This window comes from Petaurus breviceps, unplaced genomic scaffold, assembly GCF_028583685.1.
Source record: "Petaurus breviceps papuanus isolate PSGF00001 unplaced genomic scaffold, PetGlider_PUasm1.0 90535, whole genome shotgun sequence".
NCBI classification, from domain to species: Eukaryota; Metazoa; Chordata; class Mammalia; order Diprotodontia; family Petauridae; genus Petaurus; species Petaurus breviceps.
The window spans coordinates 2,407,208-2,432,936 of record NW_027187270.1 but is presented as its reverse complement, the minus strand read 5'-3'; the positions used below and the strand labels follow the sequence as shown (position 1 = coordinate 2,432,936).

Here is a 25,729-nt window from a genome sequence, read left to right as displayed (position 1 = left end):
GAGAGAGAGAGAGAGAGAGAGAGAGAGAGAGAGAGAGAGAGAGAGTGGAAGAAATGGAAATGAAAGAGGGAGGGAGAAAAGAAACGGAGGGACAGAGAACAAGAGCCTCATTCTATTTCTGTCCCTGCAACTGAGTCACTTTGTGACCTTTTGCAAGTCACTTAACCTATCTCTGCTTCCTCCTGGGCCTGATTCTGTGAAATGGGGATAATAATAATGCCTGCCGCCACTGCCTGCCTTTCAACATAGTTGGAAGCCCAAATTGGATAAGCCAGCAGAGGGCTTTGAACCCTTCAGAAAGAGACACTCTGCAATATTGGAGACAGCCTCACTATCATTATTCTGCCCCTCAGTAGACTGATCCAAGCTTCCTGGGGAGGAGGACTGACAGCCTTCCAGTGAGGAAGCTGGGGGTGGGGGCCTGGCTCACACATTACTTCACCAAGAGAGCCACTGGCACAGCCCAGTTTAATCACTTGGGGCCTTAGGGCTTAAAGTGATTGGGAAAAAAGCCCTTGCAGTTCTCCGTGTTGCCTCAATGGTCATTCTTGGTCAGGACTCAGTAAATGCTTGTTGGCTGGATCTTCATTGTTTTGTTGTAGAGGGATTTTGTTGGAAGGAGCAAGGGACCAGGAAGCCCTTTCTGTGGTAGGGCCCCTGTAGTAGGGACTCGGTAAGAGCTTGCTGAAGGATAAAGAAGCTTCAGGATTGGAAATAAACACCAATATGTACTTAGCCTGTCAGAGAATACACTTGCAAGAGAAGTATGTGTTTGGCATCGAATAACCCCATCCCGCTTCCTTTCCTAGAGGCTGGGTCTATCTCTCTGGGTGGATTCTTTGAACATTTGTACCCTATGAGGTGGAAGGAGTGAGCAAAGCCGAAGGGTCAACTCGGCTTGGTGACAAGGCAAGAGTCCTGGGAGGTGCTTGGCTGCTCTCCCCAATATGTTCCCCATATAAACAGCATACAATGGAGCGTTTTCATTATCAAGAAGGACTATTAAATGGAGGGGGACCAGAGAAAGAGCTTCAATGAGATGACTTGTAATCAGCTTCCCTGTTATGGAACTCTTCCTTGTAATGGGATTTTACCTGAGTTTCTTGTTCATTACCTTTAACGCCCCCACAGATCCAAACCTAGCAGGCTTCATCCTTACAGGCTGAGACAAGAGTACAGGAGAAAGTATGCTGCTCATTGTTTGGGAGGGGGCAGTCCCTCGGATTTTCTTATCTCTGCTGTTGGGATGGGGTCCTATAGAACTCTGGCTGGCTCCCTCCTCCCCATTCCACAGCAGCAGCCACAATCTTGACCTCTTTGCAGAGTAGGACCAGACTTCTGCATACCAGGTGACGGGCTCCAGCTGCCCCTTTGAAGACCACCAGTCCCAGACCAAGTGAGAAGGTCACCCAGGTGGCCACAGTCAGCAGGACTGCTGGCCAAGACATGAAGCAGCTGGGCTAGCAGAGCAGAAACCCCAGCACCAGGGGCTTTCCTGAACCAGCTAAAATGGAGCTTTCCAAGCTGGCTATTTCCCAGCACTACCTTCAGTTTCTGCCCCAGACCGAAGGCTCAGTGGGCTCAGGGCCCTGTGATAGACACCAGGGAAGGAAGCAAGCCTTTAAGTGCTATGTGCTGGGCACTGTGCTAAGCAGTTTACAAATTTATCTCATTTGACCCTCATAGCAACCTTGCAAGGTAGGTATTGTTATCCCCATTTTACAGATGAGGAACATGACATAAAAGAGAGAAGTTAAGTGACTTGCCCAAGATCACAGAAAGTGTGTGAGGCTAGATTTGAACCAAGATCTTCCTGACTCCAGCCTAGGGAGAGATACATGAAGAAGATGAATTCTGTGGCCCTGAAAGCTGCCTAACAATCCCAGCGTGCAGGGGGTATGAGCAGACAGGGGGAACACAGATCAATGGGATCTGGTAGAAAAGAGTACTGGATCTTGAGCTGGGGGAATCTGAGTTCAAGTCTGGCATTGCCACTTTCTGCTTGTGTGGCCTTGGGCAAGTCACTTCAGCTCTAGGTATCTCAATTCTCTTATCTGTAAATTAAGGGGGTAAGACTCTGTTCTGTTCCTTGTTCTGTTCCCAAGATACCAAATGAGTGCAACAAGGGGCGATCTAACAAATACAGACAAAAATGAAACTGTCCCTGCCTATAAGGAGCTTATATTGGGGGGTGGGGTGCAGTATGACATGAACACAGCAAACAGAGATTCTCTGAGGCAGAGGGGAGCAGGGTAGGCACTCTGAACATTAAAGACTGGGGCCACTGGACTAACCCAGCTGTGCTTAGTGTCTTAGTGCCTCTTCCCAGATGGTGCCATCCTGCTTGGTGATTCTCGATTCACCAGCCAGGACAACTTCCTTTATAACTGATCAGTGCTAAAGAGGCAGTAGAAAACAAGTCTGGATTTGGAGTCAGAGGAACAGGGTCCAAAACCTGCCTCCACCACTTCAAGCCCATATGCCAAGGTGGAGCCAGCAGAGTTCTAATGGCCCTTGTAGCCTACAGATGAATGATCCTCACCTTGTAAGAGATGAAGGGACCACAAGTAGTACCCCCTCCCTCTCCAGGGCCCAGCTGCTCAAGCATGGGAAGGAAGGGCAGCACCAACTTGTCCCTCGTCCCTGTCAGAGGCTCTCTTTTGGGTGTCAGGCCAGGAAAGAAAGGGGTTTCTATAGATGAATGTGTCACTGGGTTTGGCACTTCAGGCTCATATTTCAAGTGACTCACCCTCTACAGATAATAGCTGCTAGTGATTTACTGTTCTTTATTCCCAATAAAGTACAAAGACAGCTAGTGGGTCAAAGCGCCCTTCACACAGTGACCACAGTGATTCTACAACTTAACATATCATTTGCCAAAACTCCTTGGCTGACCAGGGGAGGAGAGCTGGCTGTGTCCAGGGACAGGAGGGACTCTTGGTTCTTGCCATTCAATCCAACTCTACCAACCATCATTGAGTATCTATCGTGAGCTCTGCTAGGCAATGAGAACAGCAAGACAAAATGGAAGCACTCCCAATGAGACATTATATTCCATTGGCTGGGGAAGAGGGGAATAGTTTGATTTGACATGAATACAAGTAACTAAAGAGGAAGGAATATCAATTCAAGAGGGAATGGAGTGGAAATAAGGAAAGATCTCATGGAAGAGGTGGTATTAGGAGCTCTGCCTAGAGGGAAGCTTAGGAGGCCAATGGCTCTCCACATTCCCCATTCTTAGCTGTTCCTTGATACCCCACTAGCAGAAATGCCAACTGTCTCTCTCCCAAAGACAAGGTTCCCAGCTATCAGCCATCCAACAAGTATTGAATCTGACCATCCCAGGCCTAGTGCTGTGGGACATACAAAGCTCCTGTCCTCTAGGGAGTTTTTAATCTAGATGGGGAACCGATCCCAATCCACATGGAGAAACCAAAGAAAACCAGGAGAACTTTCAAACATGGCCCTTTGTAGCAGAGATAGGAAGTGATAAAGGAGTTGGGGTGGGGCAGGAGGGAAAGTGAATGTGCTTTGTTCCTGAAGGTCAAGTCTGATCACATCTCTCCTTTGTTGGAGAAGTTTCAGTGGCTTCCTATTATCCCTAGGACAAAGTGCAAAGTCCTCGGTCTGACCTTTAAAGTCCTTCCCAGTTTGATTCCCAGTTACCTCTTGATCAGATACTACTCCACCTCCCTCCACATCAGGTACTTTGTATTCCCAGCTCACCCATTCATACCATTCTACCTTCTAGACCTTTGCCCAAGCTCTTTCTCCTTGTCTAGAATGCACTTCTCTTCCCCTCTTAGAATCTCTAGATTCCTTTTAAATACGGCTTAGATTTCACTGTATCTAAGCATATCATTGTATATACTTTGCATTTTCTTCTCTGCATACACATTGTGTGTACCTGGTGTAATAGAAACTTCTAGAGGGCACAGATTGTTGTACTTTTTATCTTTCCTGGGACCTACCGTGTTTTCCCGATAATAAGACCTATCCCGAAAATAAGCCCTCCCCTTACTGTGTAAGATTCCTCTAAAATAAGCCCTCCCCCCAAAATAAGCCCTATTGAGATTGCTACTGTAGTGAAGGTGATCCCCTGCGTTACACGCTACATTACGGTACCCTCTGTATGCACCGTCTCTCCCCCCCCCCCCGTGAAACGCACGCTGCACTCCCAGCTGCATCCAATCAGAGCTGCAGCAGTGAGCGCGTCGTCCTGTTCTTCCCCAGTGATTTGCTTATTGAATAAAGGTACATTTTTTTGTTCACATTTACCTGTTTATTAAAATTGCTGTCAATGTTCATTAAAATAAGCCCTCCCCTGAAAATAAGCCCTCTGGTGTTTTTCTGTCCAAAAAAAATAATAAGACAGTGTCTTATTATCAGGGAAACATGGTAGTATACAGGATGAATTGAATAGAATGCTTCCCAGAGGCAGTAGAACTTCAGTTGGGCCTTGAAGGACAGATAGTTAATAGGGAAGGTCACAAGGGAGGAACAAAAGAAGCCAAAGGTGGCCCCGTGCAGAGAATGTGCTCTAGAATAAGTCCTGGGCATTTGCCCCAGGCCAGGGGCAAGTAGAGTCTCTGACAGATTATGCCCTCTGGTTGGGTTCTGGCATCTCAGGGAATCCAAGGAACCTGCTCACTTGCTTGCCTAGCTCCTGCCAGCCAGGTTTTCCCAGACTCATAGAACTGGAAAGGACCTCAGAGACCCTTAAAGTCCAGGTCTTTATGCAGCCACCTGGAAGTCTGGGGAAGCAGGTTTTTCAATGCATAAAATTACAAATCACACACCCCTTCCTAGAAGCAGGTTTTTTCAATGCATAAAATCAAATTCCTGGTGTTAGAAAGGAAGCCAGTTATATTGAAATACTGTTATCAGAATATTTATTCTGATAATAAAATATAAAAAATATGTAAAAATACTCATTCACAGACTCCAAGTTAAGAACACTTAACCTGGGATTTGTAGAAGAAACTAAGGCTCAGAAAGAGGAAGGTACTTACCCAAGGATGTGCAGTGACCAGGCTTTGACTGCAGGCCCTTTGATGCCAAATGTAGTGCTTTTCCCACCAAGCCTTGCTGTTGCTGTTGTGCAGTGGTCAGGGAGAAGGATTTTGTCCTCCTGGGATTTCTGTCTTCTTAGCCTTGTTGCTTCTGGAGTTCAGGATCATGGCTTCTTCATCTTGGGGACAATACAAACCACTGGATTCCTTAGGGAGGGTCAAGATTCCCCTGTCTCTTCCTAAACAGGGACTTCTACATCATAGAGAGGCTATCATCTGGGTTAGTAGAGAGAATGCCTGGGCTGATGAAGTCACAAGTTCTTGAAATGAAAGAAGCTCAGGCACTGGGACTTTGATCATAAAATATTACAAACCAAGAGAGAGGCCTTCAGGCAAACACTAGTATTACAATTCATCTTTAAAAAAACTTCCTGTAGGGGCGGCTAGGTGGCGCAGTGAGTAGTACACTGGCCCTGAAGTCAGGAGGACCTGGGTTCAAATCTGGCCTCAGACACAACACTTACTAGTCATATGACCTTGGTCAAGTCACTTAACCCCAATTGCCCTCCAAAAAGCAAAAAACAAACAAACCCCAAAACCAACTTCCTGTAATGCTAATACCCCAATGGCTTTGTGATCTCAACAGCCTGGATCTTCCCTCCAAGGAATTAGCAACACCTATCCATGCCCCCTAACAAGTGTGACTCACCTTTAATATAATACACTGCAAAAAGGAAAAATGGACTCGTGATTCCTTTTGCCTGCTGGCTAACATTTTCACTGGTATTGTGAGATTTTTATCTGCCAGTCAGTCAACAAACATTTTAAAGTGTGTGCCAAACACCATGTGGGGCATCAAGCACACAAAGCAAAAACAAATGAAATGGCCCCTGTCCTGAAGGAGTTGGTACCCTTCTGTTACATATCTAGGAATATAGAAAATGTATACAATGGAAACTCAAGGTAATTGGAGGAAGACATCAAGAAATGCCTCATGTAGAAGGATTGTAAAGAAAACCAGGTATCCTGAAAGGTGGAGATAAGGAAGAATGACATTCCTGGCATAGGGTACAGCCTGTGAAAAGACATGGGGATGCAGGTTGGAATGGCACTTGTGAGGAATAAGAAAACCAGTTTAGCCACACCATGGAATAGGAGTTCTTACCCTTTTAGGAGTCATGGATCCCTTTACCCATCTGGTGAAACCTATAGAGCCTCCCCAGAATAATGCTTGGAAAGGCATGAAAGAAAATACATAGGATTACAAAGGAAATGAATTCTCTTAAAATAGTTTTCGGAGGATTAATGACAAAACAAGTTCATGGAGCTGAAGTTAAGTACCTCTGCATAGAGTATGTGAGGAGGAATGATGGGCTGTGCCACTTTAGCAGGCCTATGGAAGATGGATCGGAATAGGAAGAGATGAGTTAAGGCGACCAATTAAGAAGCTATTGCAAAGCTTTTTTTACACTTAACAAAGGAAACCAATTATGTCAATTACAGATATCAGAATATTAAAAAAAACCCAAGTTCACAAGACTTTAGGTTAAAAATCTCTGACCCTTATTTTAAAGAAAAAGAAGTTGAACCCCATATAAAAGGCAATGACGGTCTGACAAATCTCTAAGTAAGCAAAGAAATGGGACATTGTTTATGTTGGGAAGGACTTTGTCTTCCTAACCGAGGGGGTGGGGAACCTGTGGCCTCAAGGCTTCATGTGGCCCTCTAGGTCCTCAAGTACAGCCTTTTGACCGAGCCCAAGTTTTCCAGAACAAATCCTTTTATTAAGGGGATGTGTTCTGTGAAATTTGAATTCAGTCAAAGGGATGCACTTGAGGACCTAGAGGGCCACATGTAGACTCAAGGCCACAGGTTCCCCACCTCCATTCTAACCCTGTCCATAGGTCTTCAGTGTTCAGTAATTACTTAGCCACTCACATGAGTGAGAATAGGCTCGATGGTGGAACCAGGGCAGGGGAGGTCACTAACACTCCAGTACACTTACCCCTGGGCCCCCAGGACTATAAAATGGCAAACCTCTTCTCTTGGAGAAGAAGAACCCCAACTTGATCACTTCTTTCCCACTATAATGTTTCTATGCACATGAGAGCCTTGAACCACCCACTTGGTGTGTCTTTTGGATGATCTAGCACTGCAGCACGTAAGGTAACGAAGGAGAAGAGGTGAGGTCTGGAGAGGGAGAAGAACCTAGAGAAGGCTGACTGAAGACTTTCTTACCTTGTGAGAAGAGACAAGCTAGTCTGATGGGAGCGGCTGGTTATTCTTCTAGTCCCCTCAAGGGGGCGCTTTGAGAAGCCAAGACGAGTGAATCAAGCTTCACTTTCTTATAACCTATTTATTTGAAGATATCAATTTAAGTTTGGATTGGAGCCTGGGCTTTAAGAGGAGCTAGTATATTCTGTGCACAGTTTCTCATGTGGTTTCTAACGTTATTAACACCTTTGTTTTAATCCCACATCCTCTTGGGAAGCAGCCGGCACTCTTTCCAGGGAAGCCATCTGCATTTATAGATACATAATGACAATTTCCAGTGGCTGTCCATGGTGCTGAGTTATTTCTGAGATAAATGATCCTAAATGGAAAACAACGATCAGCTGAGTATAAAAGTGCCAGCACAACTGTTTATGAGTTACTATAAACCTTAGTTGTAGCACATTAGAAGGCAGCTTCCTAGTCTTCCTATCACTAGAGAGTGAGAATGCTCCTTGAGGATGATGGATCCTTAGTAGACCAGTGATAGACACTCCCAAGTATCTCCTTAAAGCTGCAGGTACAGAAATGATATGGGTTTGTCCCTGGCACTTCCAGATCACTAGCATTTTCCACAGAGTGCCTGCTCTATGTACATTGGCACACAAGCCCCAGGAAGAACAGGGAGGGCTTGGAATTATACAAATCTAAAGCTGAACAGAACCTTAGAGAGTCTGACTCCTTCGTTTTTCCCACAGGGAAAACAGAAGTCCAGAGATAGATGACGTAGCCTTTTCAAGGTTACACAGCTAGTTTGTGCTAGAGAGAAGATGAGAACCCAGGTTTTCTGATTCCCAGGCCAAGGTTCTCTCCATTGTACCACACTTCCTCTCAAGACCCTGACTGTGCAGCCCTTGCCATACATCATTCAGTGAATCCACAGACACACAAAGTCATAATTCAGATTCCTGCCTTTGATGGACAGAGGAGCAAGCACCAGTGACCTTGCCTCAACTCAGGAGAACTCAGAAGTCAAATCAAGGTCTTTGAAAGCTGGGATTGGGGAATAAAGGGTGGATGGGGGAATGCTTCCTTCTCAGCCTAGCTGTGCTGCTAGCAGCCACCCTCCAGCTGGCCCAATTGGCCAACACTTCCAATCTGGGCAGAAATGCACTCAGTCTTTGGAAAAAAAATTTCAGTTGAACATATGGATTTGTGACAACTTTCCAAAAGTAAGCAAATGAGCAGTTTCTACTCAGAGTAGCTGTACTGGTGAACGAATGCTCAAGTCTAAGTTGCTGCTAGATGTGCTTGTGCCCCCCGCCCCGTGCTCTAGTAGGCTCAGGGTAACTAGAGTCTTCATTCCATCATCGCCTCATCCTTTGGGGTACAAAATGAGTTTTGCACCTTGAAGGTATATGAACAGGGCCTTGGCAGTTTGCAGGTTCAGGAGAAGTGAGTTTTGCTGACACATTGGCTTCTTGTGTCAGATATTACTTATTGAAAGGATTCCAGAGAGGTTTAATAAAGAAAATTGGGTTCCCTCCCTCAATGTATATGAATATTTGGAAGATTCAGCCTCTTAGGAGTAATGGCAAGGGGAAATTACATTGCCAGCTACTTTGCTGCCCCAAGGACATTGAGAATAATGTATGGGTAGACGATCTGTATAGATGATCTATGCGGGCTGCCCAGTGCATACAGAATATCCAGTTGGGAGGCATGTTGATTGAAAATCACTCCCCTGAGAGGCAGTGGAGTATAGGACAAAGGAGATCTGGGTTTGAGTTCCAGCCCTACCACTTAGTAGCAGTGTGACCTTGGGTAAGTTCCTCCCAGTTGCTAAACCTGTTTTCTCTTCTATAAAATGGAGTTTAGAACAGTCCTTCTTAAACTGTGGGTTGTGACCTCAAATGAAGTCGCAAAAAATTTGGTGACATAAAAGGTTTTTTGAATGCACAATGACCAAAATTAATTAAAAATCAAATGTGGAATGAATCCTAGGTGTTTCTGGCAGTGCAACTTCACTGCAGCCTTGGTTCTGAACACAGGGCATGTACACTTTGCACTGAGCATGCCCTAAGGCCACTCAACAGCAATGAAAGCTACCAAAAACAATGTGAAAAAGGGTCTCAGAAAGGGGTCATGAGTGGAAAAAGTTTAAGAAGCCCTGGCTTTGGGGTGGCTAGGTGAATAGAGCACTGGCCCTAGAGTCAGGAGGACCTGAGTTCAAATCCAGACCCAGGCACTTAACTCTTACTAGCTGTGTGGCCTTGGGCAAGTTACTTAACCCCAACTGCTCTACCCTCCCCCCCTCTAAAAAAATAGAAAAAAGGAGTCCTGGCTTAGAAGATGTCTCCTACCTTGCCTCATCCGGAAGTCTTTTGCAAACCACAAGTTACTGTAGATATGAGGGCTATTTTATAGGTAAGCCATTCCCTGCCTATCTGTTTCTGGTCTAGTCAATAAGCATTAATTAAGCACCTACTGTAAGCCAGGAATTTTCTTATCTAGATCCTGGGGATGCAAAGACAAAAAAAGTTACTGCCTTCAAGGAGAATGGAAGGAGCTATAAAACATACAGGGCAGATACAAAGAAACCTTGCAAGGTTGTGGGGGCACTAGTGACTGGGGGAGGGGGACTAGGAAGTCATGCTGAAGGTGGCTCTTGAAGGAAACTAGAGATTCCAGTGTGCAAGGGTGAGGAGTAAGCACATCTTATAGACAATGCAGAGGCATGGAGATGGGAGAAGACTTATTAAGTTGGATTATTGAGTATAGCTATACCTTAGACAGTGTGGGAGAGGAGTAATATATAACAAAGCAAGAAAGGTAGGCTGGGGCCAGGCTAGGAGGAGTTTTAAATGTCAGACAAAGGCAACTATATCTGATCTAAGAATTAAGAGGGAGCCACTGGAGAGAAGTGACGTGATCAGATGTCTGCTTTACAGACATAATTTTGACATCTGTGGGGAGGATGGTTTGGAGTGAGGAGAGGCTTGAGGCAGGGAGACCCATGAGAAAGCCATTGCAATGGTCATGGTAAGAGGTAATGAGAACCTGACCTAGGGGTTGTGACTGTGCAAGTCAAGAGAAAGGGACATATGTGAAGAAGTGAAGTGACACATGGTGAAGAAGCAGAAATGCTAAGATTTGGCAACTGGTTGGGTACATAGGGCAGCTGAGAGTAGGGAGCTAAGGATAACACCAAGGTTGTGAGCCTGGGTGATTGGAAGGATGGTGGTACTTTCAAAAGAAATATGGAAATTCAGAAGACAGGTGGATTTGAGGGGAAAGATGAGTTTTGTTTACTTCACGTTGAGTTTGAGATGCCATCCAGTTGGATACATCCTAGAGGCAGTTGGTAACGTGGGACTGAAGCTGGCCATAGAGATCTGGGAATCATCTACATAGATTGTAATCAAAACAATGGCAGCTGGTGAGGTCAAAAAGTGAGAGTGGGTCAAGAGAAAGGAGAATGGGACCCAGGAGAGAGCCTCTGGGGTCATATCCATAGTTAGCATTGATGAGGATCCAGGAAAGGAGACTCATCTGCCCCAACCCAGACTAGGTCAAGTTGGCCAGATGTTGGGCTTTGTAGGTATCTCTGGAAGGTCTTGTCCTTGGGTATGGAAGGCATTTTACACTCCCCTCACCAGTCACTCAGCCTTCTAGTCTTCTTACCTTTGTTCATATTATTCTTCCCCCTTCTTGATCTAGCCAAGCCTTAGTTAACCTCCAAATCCCACCCCTCCCTGGTTACTCTAAGCCACATCGATCCCTCCCTCCTCAGAGCTAGCAGAGACTATCTGTATAACCACAGGAAGAAGAGTGAGAACAACATTAAGAACCCCAATAGCTGACATTTTGGGAACTCTTTCAGGTTGACCAAGTTCTTTCCTCCTAATAGCCCCATGAAATGAGCAGTGTGAGTATTGTCTATTATAGAGATGAGAAAACAGACTCAGAGAGTCTAAATTTGGCATTTAGTAAACATGGTCTTGTACTAATGTATAGATAAACTTAGTCCAACATTTTCATTTTACAAATGATGGATGAAATGACTTGTCCAAAGTCACAGATGAGTAAATAGCAAAGGTAGGATCCCACCCAAAGTCTCCTGTATCCAAATGTAATGCTTTTTCCACTCCATTAGTACTCCTGAATTTTCAATAGTTCAGTTGCTGTCCCCAGCATTGCCCCCAAGCTTTACCATTTTCTGGCCAGCCTCTCGGCCCCTTAGCCCCAAGGACACTGGTCTCCCAAAGTCCCCAAAGGATGACCATGGAAGCACCTAGACTTGGCCCAGGTTGCCAGGAAACTGGCAAGTAGAGCTCCCTGTGGCCTAATCCTTGCTCTGTATGTAGAACGGTATATACAGCATGTTGATTATTTATTACAACAACACGTCACTTTTCACTTGAGCTGCCTCAGTAATTGCCTGGGAAGTGAGACATATTCTTCTTGGCCTGACATCTTGATGTTTCATTAGGCAAGACTCCTGGTCCCAAGGAATTCTTGGGCCACGCATGGAAATGAACGGCAGGGAGGGGGTCTGTGTGGGGTTAAGAGTGGGAAGGGGGGCGGAAGTGATGCCAGGATTGATGGCTTGGCTGTTGTCTCATTAGAGCTTAGGAAGGATGACATGAACAAATATTTAGGACCCATAGGGCTGACTGGGAATTGCTTAACATAGCTAGAGTTGTGTGCCTTTCTGCTGTGTTGGTACCATTTCAGTCTTGGGGCCTGCTATCTAGGCCAAGGAAAGTTGGGTCAGGAAGGGAAATTAGAGAGGAGCACTCATGAATCATGGCTCTTCAGATGGCAAGCATCCCCCTTTCCTTTACCCATTTCATTCAACCCAAGTAGGGAGGGCTGTCTGCCTTGTTTCAATATTACAGTGAATCCATTGGTCCATCAATATGCATCACCAGAACCATAACTAGTACTTATGCACTGGCGACAAATATTTTAAAAAGTTACCACGAACCAACTTAAAAAAAATAAAACCCAGTGATAGAGGATGGGGCTGAGCACATATGGCAGAACAACAGGGAGAGGGCTAGGGGAACCAGGTAGGTAAGGCCTTGGGAATTTTTTTATTTCTTTTTTTTAAAAGCAATCAGGGTTAAATAACTTGCTCAAGGTTACATGGCCAGGTGTTTCTGGGTGGGTGCTAAGTGTCTGAGCCCAGATTCGATCCCCAGGTCATCCCGACACTGGAGCTGGTGCTCTTACTCGCTGTGCTACCTGGCCGACCCTGAATATTTTTTTTTTTCAATTAAGTATTCTTGCTAACTAGGAATTAAGCTCAGCTATGTCTTTGCTCCTGGAGGATTCGGAAATGCTATCCCCTGCCCTCTGAATTTCAGTGAGACAAGGAAAAAGGTTCTGTTGCCCTAGCCTGGTTCCAGCTCTGCAGATCACAAGCTCTCCACACCTTCCTTAATTCTTGTCTATGTATTCCCACAAATGCTCCCAAAGCGGGCTTTACCCAATGTGTTGGAGGCCATCCTCTCTTTTATAAAAAAATACATTCTTGATACCAATGCACCTCCTTTGCATGTGCCACAACCATACACTCCATACCAATGGACCACTATGCCTTGAGAAAAACAGATTAGGCTGTGGTTGCTGAAAAGGTATGATTTTGTGCTTTTTCAGAATAATAAAAGTGACTCAGTGATTTTTCTTACAATCTGACTCAATGACCCCCCTAGAGGTCTGTCACAATTCCGTAAGGTGTGACATTTAGAATTCCAACCAGGTGAGAGCTCTACCAGTGTCAGAGAGAAGTGAGAAACTGACTTTAGCATCAAAAGGGTGTTTGGTGTGTAACTCTCAGATGGGAAGTGATCTTTTCGTCCAGGGATCATGAGGGGAGTCAAGAAAATGGATGTGGAAAGCAAGGGCTGCCTCCAGAGCAAGCCCTTGCAAGTTTCCAAGGAGGGAAAGAGGCCTACGTAATTTTCCACTCCCCCCCCACCTCACTCAAGCCCCCATATGTTGTTCCTTTCTTCTCTTTCCTAGTACAGTATCCTAAGCGGCTCCGGGAGGCCAGGCAAGCTCCGAACAGATGCTTGATTCTGGTCAGAGCCAAGAGAAGGAGAGGAGGGACAGAGAGAGCTGGAAAGATGGAAACAATATGCAGAAGAGAATTAGACCAGGAGAGCATACCAGCCCAAAGTCCGTCCAAGCTAGTCTCTTTGGGGCCAAACTTTCTATAAAGCTTCTTCTTGCTGTAAATCATATTTGGTAGCAAATGATTTCCAAAGAACCATTTCTACCACAGCCCTCTCTTGTTTAGGAACCAGAAGTGGCTGCCCATGGTCTACAGGAGAATGTCCAAATTGCTCAGCTTACCATTCAAGGATTCCACAACCTAATTCCAATCTCCAGCTCCCCCTGGTTCTTCTCAAATATGTCCCTTCCAGTCAAGCCAGCCCCATTTCCTTGCACATGCCATATGTGATCTACTCTCTCTGCCTTCAGTCAGTCTGCTCTACCTGTCTAGAATTCCATTCTCCCTCTTCTCTGCTTATCCCAATCCAGGCCATCCTTCAAGGCCTGGGTCATTTCTAACCTCTGCCGTGAAGCCCTCTTACATCATCTCTGATCTGGCTCTGATGAGCCAGTTAGAGATTAGCTGAGCCATGAGCTCCAACTCAAAAGCCTCCATTGCCATGATTCTTCTGATGCTATAGTGCCTGTTGCCTGGAACATCCTTTCAATATGATGTCTTATATGTTTAATTAGGAGCAGCCAAAATGGCACTGCAGTGCACAGAGCGCCAGACCTGGAGTCAGGAAGACTCATTTTCCTGAGTTCAAATCCAGCCTCAGACACTGACTGTGTGACCCTGGGCAAGTCACTTCACCCTGTTTGCCTTAGTTTCCTCATCTGTAAAATGAGCTGGAGAAGGAAATGGCAATTCACTCCAGGATCTTTGCCAAGAAGACCCTTAAATGGGGTCATGAAGAGTCAAAAATGACTGAACAACAAAAATGTTTCATTATCTTTTTGAGTATTGCCTTCTCTCTCCAACTAGACTATAAGCTCTTTGAGGACAGAAACCTGGTTCACTATTTCCTGGTGTCCTCCAATGGCTGGGCTCATACTTTGCATAGAGTCAGTGCTCAAGTGGTTGTTGATGGACTGACTGACTGAAACTCAACAAGCAGGTTTGCAGAAGGACCCCACTCTGGATAAATAGTGAAATGGCTGAATTGAGTCACAGAAATAGCTGATTAAAACAGCCAAGGAAATGAATCCAGTGGGAAATGTATGTTTGTGGCATGGATACCCTTAGCCCTTTTATGAAGAATGTAGCAGATGTGGTATTCTGATCCCAGGCTTGTCTTTCATCAGAGTCATAACTAGAGTGGGACAATTGGGGCTTGTCCCATGGTGGTAGAATTTATGGGGGGCTCTGACAGCACCTTTGGTCTTAGAAGAACAAAGAAACTGAGCTTAGCACCTAGTTAGCAAGAATAATTAATTAAAATAGGTAGAGACCAAATGACAGCTTTCTCCTCCACTGCCAATCTTGTTTCCAGTTCTTTGCTACTACCATAAGCTGCTCTGCATATTTGGGCATAAATAGGACCTTTCTTTCTGTCTTTGCCCTCCTGGGGGTAGACGTGTAGCAGTGGGATGTCTGGGTCAAAGAATATGGACATTTTCTAGCATATTTTCAAATTGCTTTCCAGAATGGTTGGCACACATCACAGCTCCACTAATAGTACATTAGTGTGCTTGTCATTCTTCAGCCCCTCCAACATGGACTAATTACATCTCTTGTCATCTTTGCCAATTTGCTAGGTGTGAGGTGAAGCCTTGGAGTTGTTTTGATTTGCATTTCTCTTATTATAAGTGTTTTGGAGCCATCTTTCATATGGTTGTTGACAGTTTACAATTCGTTTCTTTAAATAAATTTTATTGTTATCACTTGTTTTTAGATTGCTTATATTCCCCACTATATTCCTCCTCTTCCCAGCAAACTATTCATTATAATGAAGGATGAAAAAGGAAGAGAGAAACAAACGTTCCACAAAATTAAAGAGAAAAGCCTTCCATATGCACATTCCCTCCCCCACCCGCCTCCAAAGGTCCCCCACTTCTGTAGGAGGGAGGCTCATATTACTTCCTTGGGACTGAGCTTGGTGACACCATTCACTTAGGACAGTTTTGTCATTTTTAGTTTTTCCAAGTGCAGTGCTGTAGTCATTACATATGTAACTGTAATATACATCATGAATATCACTCTGTTGTCATCGTGTATATCACTTTCCTGGTTCTGCTCACTTCACTTCCTTTCATTCATCATACTCACCATTTCTTCCAGCGCAGTAATATCCCATTACATGAATGTACTATAATTTATTTAGCCATTATAGATAGCTAGGCTGCAAATTGGATGGAACTCTGGGCCTAGAGTCAGGAAGACCTGAGTTCAAAATCAACCATGAATACTCATTAGTTGTTTGCCCCTGCACAAGTCACTTAACTTGTGACTGCTTCCATTTCCTCATCTGTACAATGGGAACAATAATAGCACCTACCTCTCAGGATTGCTGTGAAGATCAAATGAGATAATATTTGGAAAGTGTTTATATGGCACAGCAAATGATACATAGCAGGCACTTGAAAATACTTGTTTCCTTCCTTCCATTCTCCATTTAACAGACCTTTACTTCATTTTCAGTTCTTTGCTGCCACAAAGAGAACTGCAGTGACTATTTGGTGTATATGGGACTTGTCTATCTACCTCTGACATCCTTGATTTGAATTACTCTTATTATTAGAAATTTGGAGCAATCTTCCTTATGGTTGTTAATCATTTACAATTCCTTTTTTTGAAAGATGTTTTTCATATCTTTTGCTCACTTATCTGTTGGACAAATTGCATTTAGTCTCATATTTTTGTATTAATTCCTTATATATCTTTCAATCAGGCCCTGATAAGATGTATTTTTTGTAGCTGTGTGACCCTGGACAAGTCACAACCCTGTTTGCCTCAGCTTCCTAATCTGCTGAATGAATTGGAGAAGGAACTAGCCAGTCATTCCAGTATCTTTGCCAAGAAATCACCAAATGGGGTCAAAATGTTCAGTTCACAACTGAAACAACCAAACAACAGCAATTAGCTCAGTGCCGGGTATATATGCTTAATAAAGGCTTAGTGACTGTCTCAGAATTTTTCCCCATTTGATAGCTTCCCTCTTATTGATGTGATAAGTATTTTGCATCATTACTTGTTATTAGTAGTTGCTTTATTAGCATGTTGCATCATTAGTTTTATTAGTACATTGCATTAGTGGTTGCATTGATTTTATTAGTGCAAAAGCTTTTCAATGTCATGTGATGGAAATGATGTCTTTTCTTTTTTTGATAACCTCTACCGCCAGTCTGAAAGGTATCTGATCTCATTCTCTGCTAATTTTCTTATTCTTATACCTTTATCATTCAGATCATGTATTTTCTCTGTACTTGGTGTGAATATATGATATGAGGCACTGTCCTAAGCCTCTCTTCTGCCAAACTACTTTCCAGGCCTCAATGTATTAGGAACCACTTGCCTCAGGCACAAAAATTGCTAGTCATGACTCTGGGCTTTTTTTTCATTATAGATTTTTAAATTCTCTATGCTACATTTATGATTGAAACTCCATGGGTCTTTTAGGACCATTTACATTCCCCTGATTAAACCCTGACGTCTAGTGGCATTTCTCCTGAAGAACTTAAATGTTTCAGGAATTGATTACCATCACCCCAGGTGTGTGTGTATGTGTGTGTGTGTGTGTGTGTGTGTGTGTGTGTGTGTAGTTCATTTTTTAAACAAAGGAATCTACTGATCCATTCCAAAGGAATCCTTCTTTACCTATCTGTGCTTGGAGGAGTCCTGGGGCTTTAACAAGGAAGAAGCTTGTGGGGAGGGCAAGACCGCAGATAAATAGACCATGGATGATCATCTACCTACCACTTAACATTTCTAGCCCAAATTTCTATTTGACCCTCAAAGTTCCACCATCTCTAGGCAACTTTATTTTCCACAATTGCTGATTTTGTTGAGTCCCATGAACATTTCACTTTGCTTCCTGCTGCCGCCTTTCCTGTATGATAAAGCACTGGAGAATTGTAATAAGTTAGCAAGGAAAGCAATTTGATGTGGGTTCAGAAAACCTGGGTCCAAGGCCTGACTCCACCATTGTGTAACACTAGGTGAGTCATTCCTTCTCAGTTTCCTCTTCTGTGATATGAGACAATAATTAGCTGTGCTATTATTTTGCCTTCTACTATTTGCTATTGCTTCCTGTGGATGGGTCTTTAAAGGACCCCTCCTTTAAAGGACTACTCCAGATAGCAGTTCTTGATTCGCAAAGTCTATCCTGGGCAAAAACAAGCTCTGCTAGGTCCTACCAAGCTAGGAAGGCTTTGAATCAAGCCTGCTAATGGACTGTGTATCTGTCATCCAAGGACCGACCTAGTATGAAGCTCAGCACCAGGCAGCTGGTCAGATGCGTTTGGGGAGAGGGAAGAGTATAGCAACTCGCGAGAACCATGTTGTTGAGGCACTGATGAGTTTTGGCCCATTGTGATAAAATCATGGTTTGTTGGATCAGAAGCTCATAAATTTAGAGAGAACTGTGAGACCAGTGAGTCTAACTCCCTCATTTTACAGATAAGGAAAATGAGGCCCAGGGAGTGAATGCAAGGTTCCACAGATAGGAAGTGGCAGAGCCCAAGATTTCAGCTGAGTTTGGGGATAGTCGAAGTCATAACCTGAAGTGCATTCCTGCTCTGGGGCAACAGTGTGGTACGATAGAAGGGGTGCTGACTTGAAGGACAGGGAATCTGCTTGTCTTTTCCTACCTATATGGCCTTGTTCAAGTCACCACCTCTTGGACCTTAGTGTCCTCATCTGGGACCTCAAAGGTCCTTTCTAGCTCCATATCTGTGTGATTTCCTAAATCTGGGGGACCACCTTGCATGGCCACTCATGTCAGCAGAACCATTGAAAGGACATTAGCAATCATTGGGCCCCATTTGACAGAAAAGGAACCCTAATGCCCAGAGATGAGAAGTCATTTGCCCAAGGTCATACAAAATAGCCAAACTCACCTGACATTTGGCTCCAAATTTAGGGCTTTAGCATGGATTTCTGGAGCTCAAGATCCCCTCTATTCCCAGTTACTATGAAGCATTACATTTTCTTGCCAACCCCTTTCTTCTCCCAGCACACACACAGGCACCATTCATCCATAGTCTCCAAGAACAGTGCCTCTTCTCCTGCCTCTCACGGAGCAGCCAGTTGCTGTGGACCATAGCACATTCCCATAAGAAGCATCTTAAGTGATCTTTCATTATCAGAATAAAGATATTCATCCCTTAAAATCCCTCTCCCTCTCCCTACCCCAATCATTAATTAGTTAACTGGCAAGACAGCCTGCTGAGAAGGATCAGTGTTATTAGCCCCATTTTGGAAAGAATTAAACTGAGCAGGAAGGTGGTGAGTCATTGGCCTGCTGCAGTAGGCCAGCCAGGAAGCTTGCTCTCAGCTTGTTCTGCACTTGCTAAGGGAGGGAGCCCAAGAAGAGCTTTATGTTTTTGTTTTCTTTTAAATAAATCTTGTTGTTACCCTTTGTTTTCAGTACAGTCATTTCTAGCTTCCCCTCTTTCCTTGCTATCAATGCCACCCTTCTAACAAAGAAAACTAAGGAAAAACACCCAGTCCAGGTACTGTGTCTGGCAATGGATGAAGCGTTCTGCCTTAAAACATCCCTGCCTCTCTTCCTAGAGGGGGAAGGTCCCATCTGTTTTCCCACTTACTCAGAGTCTGACTTCTTTTTAGGCGTCTTTTCATTCACATGGCTGTAGACCTTGGGCATTCTTTCCAAGATGGCAAGGTGAGGGTCAAGTCTGCATTATAAAAGCAGAAGATGGCAAGGGCCCTTGGAGAAGTCATCCATTCTACTGCCCCTCCTTAAGGTTCATTGTCAACAATGAGAATTTCCTATTCAGAGCTCTCCAGAGATGGAGCTGGGGAGCTAGTTTGAGTATCTAACAAGCTTCCTTATAAAAGTCCTCTTTTGCAGATGACCTGAATCCTGGGTCCTGAAGCTTAAGTAGGTCACTGCCTTGTTTTGTGTCTTCCAGGTTGACCATTCATGCTGAATGTCCCATGCACTTGGAAGACTTTCCCATGGATGTGCATGCCTGCCCACTGAAGTTTGGAAGCTGTAAGTCTGCTCTTGCTCATTGGCCCTGTGGCCTTCTCAGTGGGAGCTAACAACCCCAGAGACTAGGCCCCAGGGTTTATCTCAAGCACTTTTGCTCATTGTTTAACATGTACCCACAGGTAACTATTACAGCAGAGGGAAAGGGGGCATGGTGGGGTACTTACTGGTTAGGAACTAAAGAATCATCTTCAAGCTCAGTCCTCTCCTGGTTTCCTAGTATGCAAAATCTTGGTGGAAAACGAGAATCTCTCCATTTCTATTTATTCCAGTGCAGATGGGACAAGACCAGGGGAGTGGAATTCAAGTGCTGGGTGGGGGATGAGCCCATAGAAGAGGAGTGGGGATCTTCTTGGAAAGGGACTGGGCTTGAACACCAGGACTGGGACCCACTCAATGGCTTGGGCCCAAAGGGCAAAGACAAGTTCTACTTCTTATCAACCATCCAGAGCAGAAAGTGCTTCCCTTTCCTGGTGGCCTTCTCCAGTGGTTATTAGCTTAGGCTTTTGCCATGTTCCTACACGTAAGGAACCAGTGGCCTGGCTCATGGAAGCAAGAGCTTTGGAGCTGGAATAGATCTTGGAGATCTAATAGAGGAGATGAACTCTGAAGTCCCTTCCAGTCAGGATCCTGTGTGGTCCAACTCATTGATATGACAGATGAAGAGTTGGAGCCACTTTCCCCATTTCTCCCCAGGCATGAGGCCCTCATACTCTTCTCATGGATAACAATGATACCTTGGGGAAAATCCAAACACTGGAAAAGATGAGTGTCCCAGATAGCATGTCTCCCCTTCCTGCTCTGTCCTGTGCTCCATCCATCCCACCCCCAGGTCCCTGAGTAATATTGACCCCTTTAACTATCCCTTCCTCCAACTTGTTAGCATTCATGAGTTGAAACCCCAATAAAACAGCAGTCAGGGAGGTGCAGTGGCTGGTGCCAGTTGAGAATCAGAGAATGTGGAAAGTGTAGGGGACTACTGAGATCATTCAGGACAGGGCTGTTTCACCTTTGTTGTGTCCTGGGCCCCTTGAACAGTGTCTGGTGAAGCCAGTCCCCACCCCTACCCTTGTAAATTTCTGACAGAGATTAGTGAAAATTAATTAATATGGATTTTTCCCAGCCAAGTTTATATCTCCACCCAAATTTATTCATGAACCCCAGGTCCAGGGACCCCAGGTTAAGAACTCCTACATTTTATGAGTGAGAAAATGACTTGGAGAATTGAGATTTGCCCAAGATCACACAGTGAGCTAATTCCAGAGCAGGATTTGAACCAGGGTCTCCTGACTCTAAAATCTGGGTTTTCTCTACTATATAGCCTATTGCCCACATGATATCCACATATGCCCTAGAGAATAAGGCAAGCACTGCCCTGTGGGATGGCAGAGAGAGAAAAGTCAACTGAAGAGGCCTAAACTTAGAGGTACACAGTGCAAAAATTATTGTCCCATTTTACAGATGATAAAAGTGAAAGTGAATGACTTAGCTAAGATCATATAGTAAGTAAGCAGTAGAGTTAGTTAGGACTTGGACTCGGGTTTTCGGAGTCCACCTCACATCCACTTTCCTAGACACCATGCAGCCTTACTTCATGTAAGGTGAGATGAAAGCTTTTGCTAAACTTGTCCCTGTTTGTAGTTTGGAAGGTTCCAGATTTGGTCAGGCTGATGAAGGCAAATTCCTTTAAGAAACAAGAAGCCCAGAATTCAAGGCACATTAGTTATTGATATTGAACAGCGAGAGGGGGGAAGAACTGAATAAAGGAGAGCCTCAGCTTTGAAAAGAAAAAGTAACACCAGCTAATTCAGGGGATAGAAAGGTCAGCAAGTAGGGATAGCAGGGAAACCCTTGGGGAGGACTTGGCACTTGACCTGTGTTTAGAAGGAAGACTAGGTATTCCAAGAAGAAGAAGAGAAGAGTTCGTTCTAGACTTGGGGGTCCACTTATACAAAGGCATGGAGGTGGGAAATAGAATGTTGCATATGGAAAATATGAGGCAGCCCAGTTTGACTGGAACATTTAAGTGTGAGGAAGAACAGTATGAACAAAGACTGGAAAGGATAGTAATGGTATACGATGGAAGGAAATAAGTATTTACATAGCACCTTGTATGTGCTGGGCACTGCAAAAAAACACTTTATAAATTCGATCCTTGCAACAACACTTTAACTACTAGTTTAAGCATGGGCATTAAAAGACAGCAGAAAATGAAAGAAATACCACCAGGCTGGAGGGGGGACAATTATTATGCCATTTTTTTTAAAGCAATCGGGATTAAGTAACTTGCTCAAGGTTACACGGCCAGTTATTTCTGGGTGTGGTGCTAAGTATCTGAGCCCAGATTTGATCCCCAGGTCACCCTGACGCTGGGGCTGGTGCTCTTACTTGCTGAGCCACCTGGCTGCCCCTTATGCCATTTTTTAAAAGGGAGATAATAGAATCCACCAACTGTAGGCCAGTGAACTTAACCTGGATTCTTGGCCAAATTGTAGGCTGTATCATCTCCATCTAGAAAAAGAGTCAGTGATCACAGAGAACCAACATAATTTCTTCTAGAACAAGTCATACCATATTACTTCTAGTTCCTTCTTTGACACGATCACTCTACTAGCATATGGATCTTCCTTCTTAACACAGGTCAAGTGTCAATTCCTCCCCAAATGTTTCCCTGATATCCCTACTTGCTGACCTTTCTATTCATTGTCCTTCATTCTTCAGTGCTCCTCTCCTTGGATTCCAGGTGATGCTTCATTCCCAAGTCCACATCCCAAAGAATAGATGTTCTTGATGAAGCCATTTTGTGAGACACCACTGTGATCACTGCTTCCTTTTCTAAATGTTTACTTACCATCCCTTTAATAATATGGTCTTGAATTTTGCCAAGGATCCAAGATGAGTTCTCCTGCCTGTATTCTGTACTCTTCACTATTTTCCTATTTTTCAAAATTAGGACAGATTGAGCCAAAATGGCCAGTGGGGAAGTGGATACCTAATATAAATAGGAAGATAGAAAGAGAGCTTCTAGCTTTCCTTGACAAGTTCGGGTCACCAGTCCCAGGTAAACTACAACCTTGGATATTGAAAGAACTGGCAGGTGTGATTGCTGAGTCATTGTAAGTGATCTTTAAGAGATACTGGAAATTGGCAGAGGGCAGATATCCCAATTATCCAAAAAAGGAACTAGTTGAATTTACAAACTATAAGTCTGTGAGCTTGACTTCTATTCCTGGGAAATTGTAAAAAAAAAACCAAACAAACCAAGAGATGGTAAATGAAAAGGAAGTAGTGATCACCGGAGTGAGTAACATGTCTTCAAAATCAGGTGATGCCAGACTAACCTCATTTCCTCCTTTGACAGGGTTATTAGACTAGATTGGGGTGCCCTAGACATAGTTTACCTGGATTTTAGGAAATCATTAGGAAAATACTCTAATGTTGTTTGTGTGGAAATATGGAGAAAAAATATTTACTCTTTACTATATTTATTTGTTAGGTAAATTTGGAACTGATCAAATGGACAACTCAGAAGGAAGTGTCTATTAGAGAGTCCCAAGTATCTATGCTTGGTTCTGTGTTGTTGAATATTTTCATCAGTCACTTGGATAAAGGCATAATATGTAGGATGCTTATCCAATTTTCAGGTGATAGAAAGCTGTGAGGGGTAGCTAACATGTTGGAAGACTCTAGCAGGTCTAGAACATTGGGGGTGAATTTAGTGGTATGAAATTCAATAGGGTGAAATGTAAACTTTGGTTCAAAAAAATAAACTTCACAAATCCAAGATAGGGAAAGAGTAACTAGACAGCAGTTCATGTGAAAAAATACAGGACTTTTGTTGCATTGTAGGTTCAGTATGAATCAGCATCATATGTAAGCTATAAAAGCTATATCTGCAATAAGATAGTCATAATGCTTAGGGCAAGGGAGGAAATATTCCTTCCATTATCTGTCCCTGTCAGATTGCATCTAGAGGGTATTGTATTCAGTTCTAAGTGCTACATTTTACAAATGACATGGATAAGTTGGAGAGAAGTGAGAGGAGTCTGACCAGGCTGGTGAAAGGTCTGGAGATCTTGGTATATAGAAAGCAATTAATGGTACTGGAGATGTTTAGCAGGGAGAAGAGAAGAGTCAGGGAGGACATGAGATTCAAGGATTTGAAGGGCTTTCCTATGGGAGAGAGATTCTGCTTGTTGTGTCCAATCCCAGAGGGCAGCAGCAGCAGCAGCAAATGGATGGAAGTCACAGAGGCAAAATTAGACCCGATATAAAGAGAAACTTCCTATAAAGTAGAGTTATCCTTGAGTAAAATGAGCTGTCTTGGTAGGTGGTAGCTTCCCTCTCACTGGAGATCATCAAGGAGATACTGGATGACTATTTGTTGGGGATGTTGTTTAGGCACAGTTTGGGTTAGGTGGCCCCTGAGGTCCCTTCCAGCTCTGACATTTCTGAGATTCTTTGAGCAAGCCCCCCCCCCCCCCCCGTAGGACTTCTACCAAGCATTGTAGAACAATCAAGGTCCAGACTAGAGCCATCTGTGTGGGTAGCTCATCTAGGGATAGGATGTGCAGAAAATCTGGAAAGAGGTTCCCTGGCTAGGAAATGGAGACCACTCCCTTGCTCTCCTCAGCTGTCTCCTTCATGTGTGCAGCAGGGGCTTTAGAACAGAGGAGCAAACTTGTAGTGCTGAGCTTAGAGACACTGACAAATGAATCATCTTTGATCAGAAAGCTGGGGTTTTCTGGGAGAAGGGGCCAATACTTCCTTCTTCTGCACCCAAGAGAAGGAAAACCTTAAACATATGGTGGCTGGCCAGATGTGAACATTGACAGTTGGAGACTGAAGAAATGTCCAGAGCCTCCTTGGGTAGGAGAGACTAAATGGTAATTATACCTCAACCTCCTCTCTCTTAAAAGGGTGACTCTTTTGCTTTCCCTCAGCTGCTTCATCTTTTCCTTACTCCCCTTCTCCTCCAGATGCCTACACAAAGGCTGAAGTGATCTATTCCTGGACTCTTGGAAAAAACAAATCTGTTGAAGTGGCACAGGATGGCTCTCGCCTGAACCAGTATGACCTGCTGGGCCATGTCGTTGGAACTGAGATTATCAGATCTAGTACAGGTATCAGGGGGTAGTGGTTCCAGCCATATTCCCAGATGGCAACAGTGCACTGTGCTGGGAAGAAGGAAACTGGGTGGTGGTTCTAAAGGATGAAGAAGCTATTTGCATGACTCTGCCAAGGCTTAGGATGCCTATCCATTAGTGCTGGCACTCTGTGCCAGAAGGTAAACTGGAGTAGAGTGCATGACTGGGATAATCCATCTGATTGACTTGCTTTGGTATCCACAGAGGGGTTCACTTAAATGCAGTATTAGCCACTTTACAGATACTAGCCTGTCCAACAATGCCCATTTGCTCTGGCTAAAGTGCATTAATTCTCTGGCCAATATATTGAGAAATAAAAGTATCAGCTTTTAAAAATGGCACCAAGTCTAACCACTATAGTAAGAAACTATGGCAAGCTTCAGGCCCTTTTATATATGCCCAGGGATGGCATGGAAATGTATAGCATTTGAGAACCCATGTCACTTTACTAGTGTAACTGAAGAGTAGGCAGCCCATTCATTAGCCTCCATTTTGGCTGGGTTGGGTTGGGTGTAGTATTTCCTGAAGCCTTCCTCCATCAATGAGCTTCCACAGCTGCAGATGTCATCCTGACCTTAGGATACTGAGAGGTTAAAATATTTGCTTGCCTGAGGTCATTCTAGTCTTCTTGTTGAATCTACTTCAGCTAATTATGCCAGTTACCAAAAACGTGTCTCTAGCAAATATTTTCTGATTTAATGAATTTTGATTATTTTTCTCCATCTGCAGTGCTTCTTTTTCCTAGTTGCCCATGTTATAGGAATCTCCAAGGGTCCTTTGTTCCCCTCCCTCCACTCCCCTCCCTTTCTCCATAGCTCTTCTATATTCATTCTTCTTTCCTTCTCTCTTCCTCATTAAATTTCAAGAATATTTTACCCCTGGACAGACACCAGGGAGCTCTCCCCTCACTGTGGAGTGTTTTCCCTCCAGTATGCTTGATGTTAATAGACCCTGCCTTTAACAACCTGTATCTTCTCCTTAACTAGCCCCCAAGGGCACATGGGCGAGTCCAAGAATTCAATGTCAGGATGTCTGATCTAGGTCTATTTCTCCAGAGAAGAACTAGCAAGAAAGAAAGAAACAAACTTATTTTATTATGTGCATGAGTGCGGTGGTAGTGAAG

General features: G+C 44.1%; 1 protein-coding gene across 3 annotated transcripts in view; it reads left to right on the top strand.

Moving 5' to 3' along the window:
- Positions 1 to 25,729, top strand: part of GABRA3 (gamma-aminobutyric acid type A receptor subunit alpha3) — a 168,764-nt gene that overhangs the window by 118,102 nt on the left and 24,933 nt on the right. For all 3 annotated transcript variants that reach the window (XM_069063057.1, XM_069063058.1, XM_069063056.1), the window contains exons 6-7: positions 19,380 to 19,462; positions 24,439 to 24,582. In XM_069063057.1, coding sequence (XP_068919158.1) covers positions 19,380 to 19,462; positions 24,439 to 24,582 — 227 coding nt within the window. The remainder of the gene's footprint in view (positions 1 to 19,379; positions 19,463 to 24,438; positions 24,583 to 25,729) is intronic.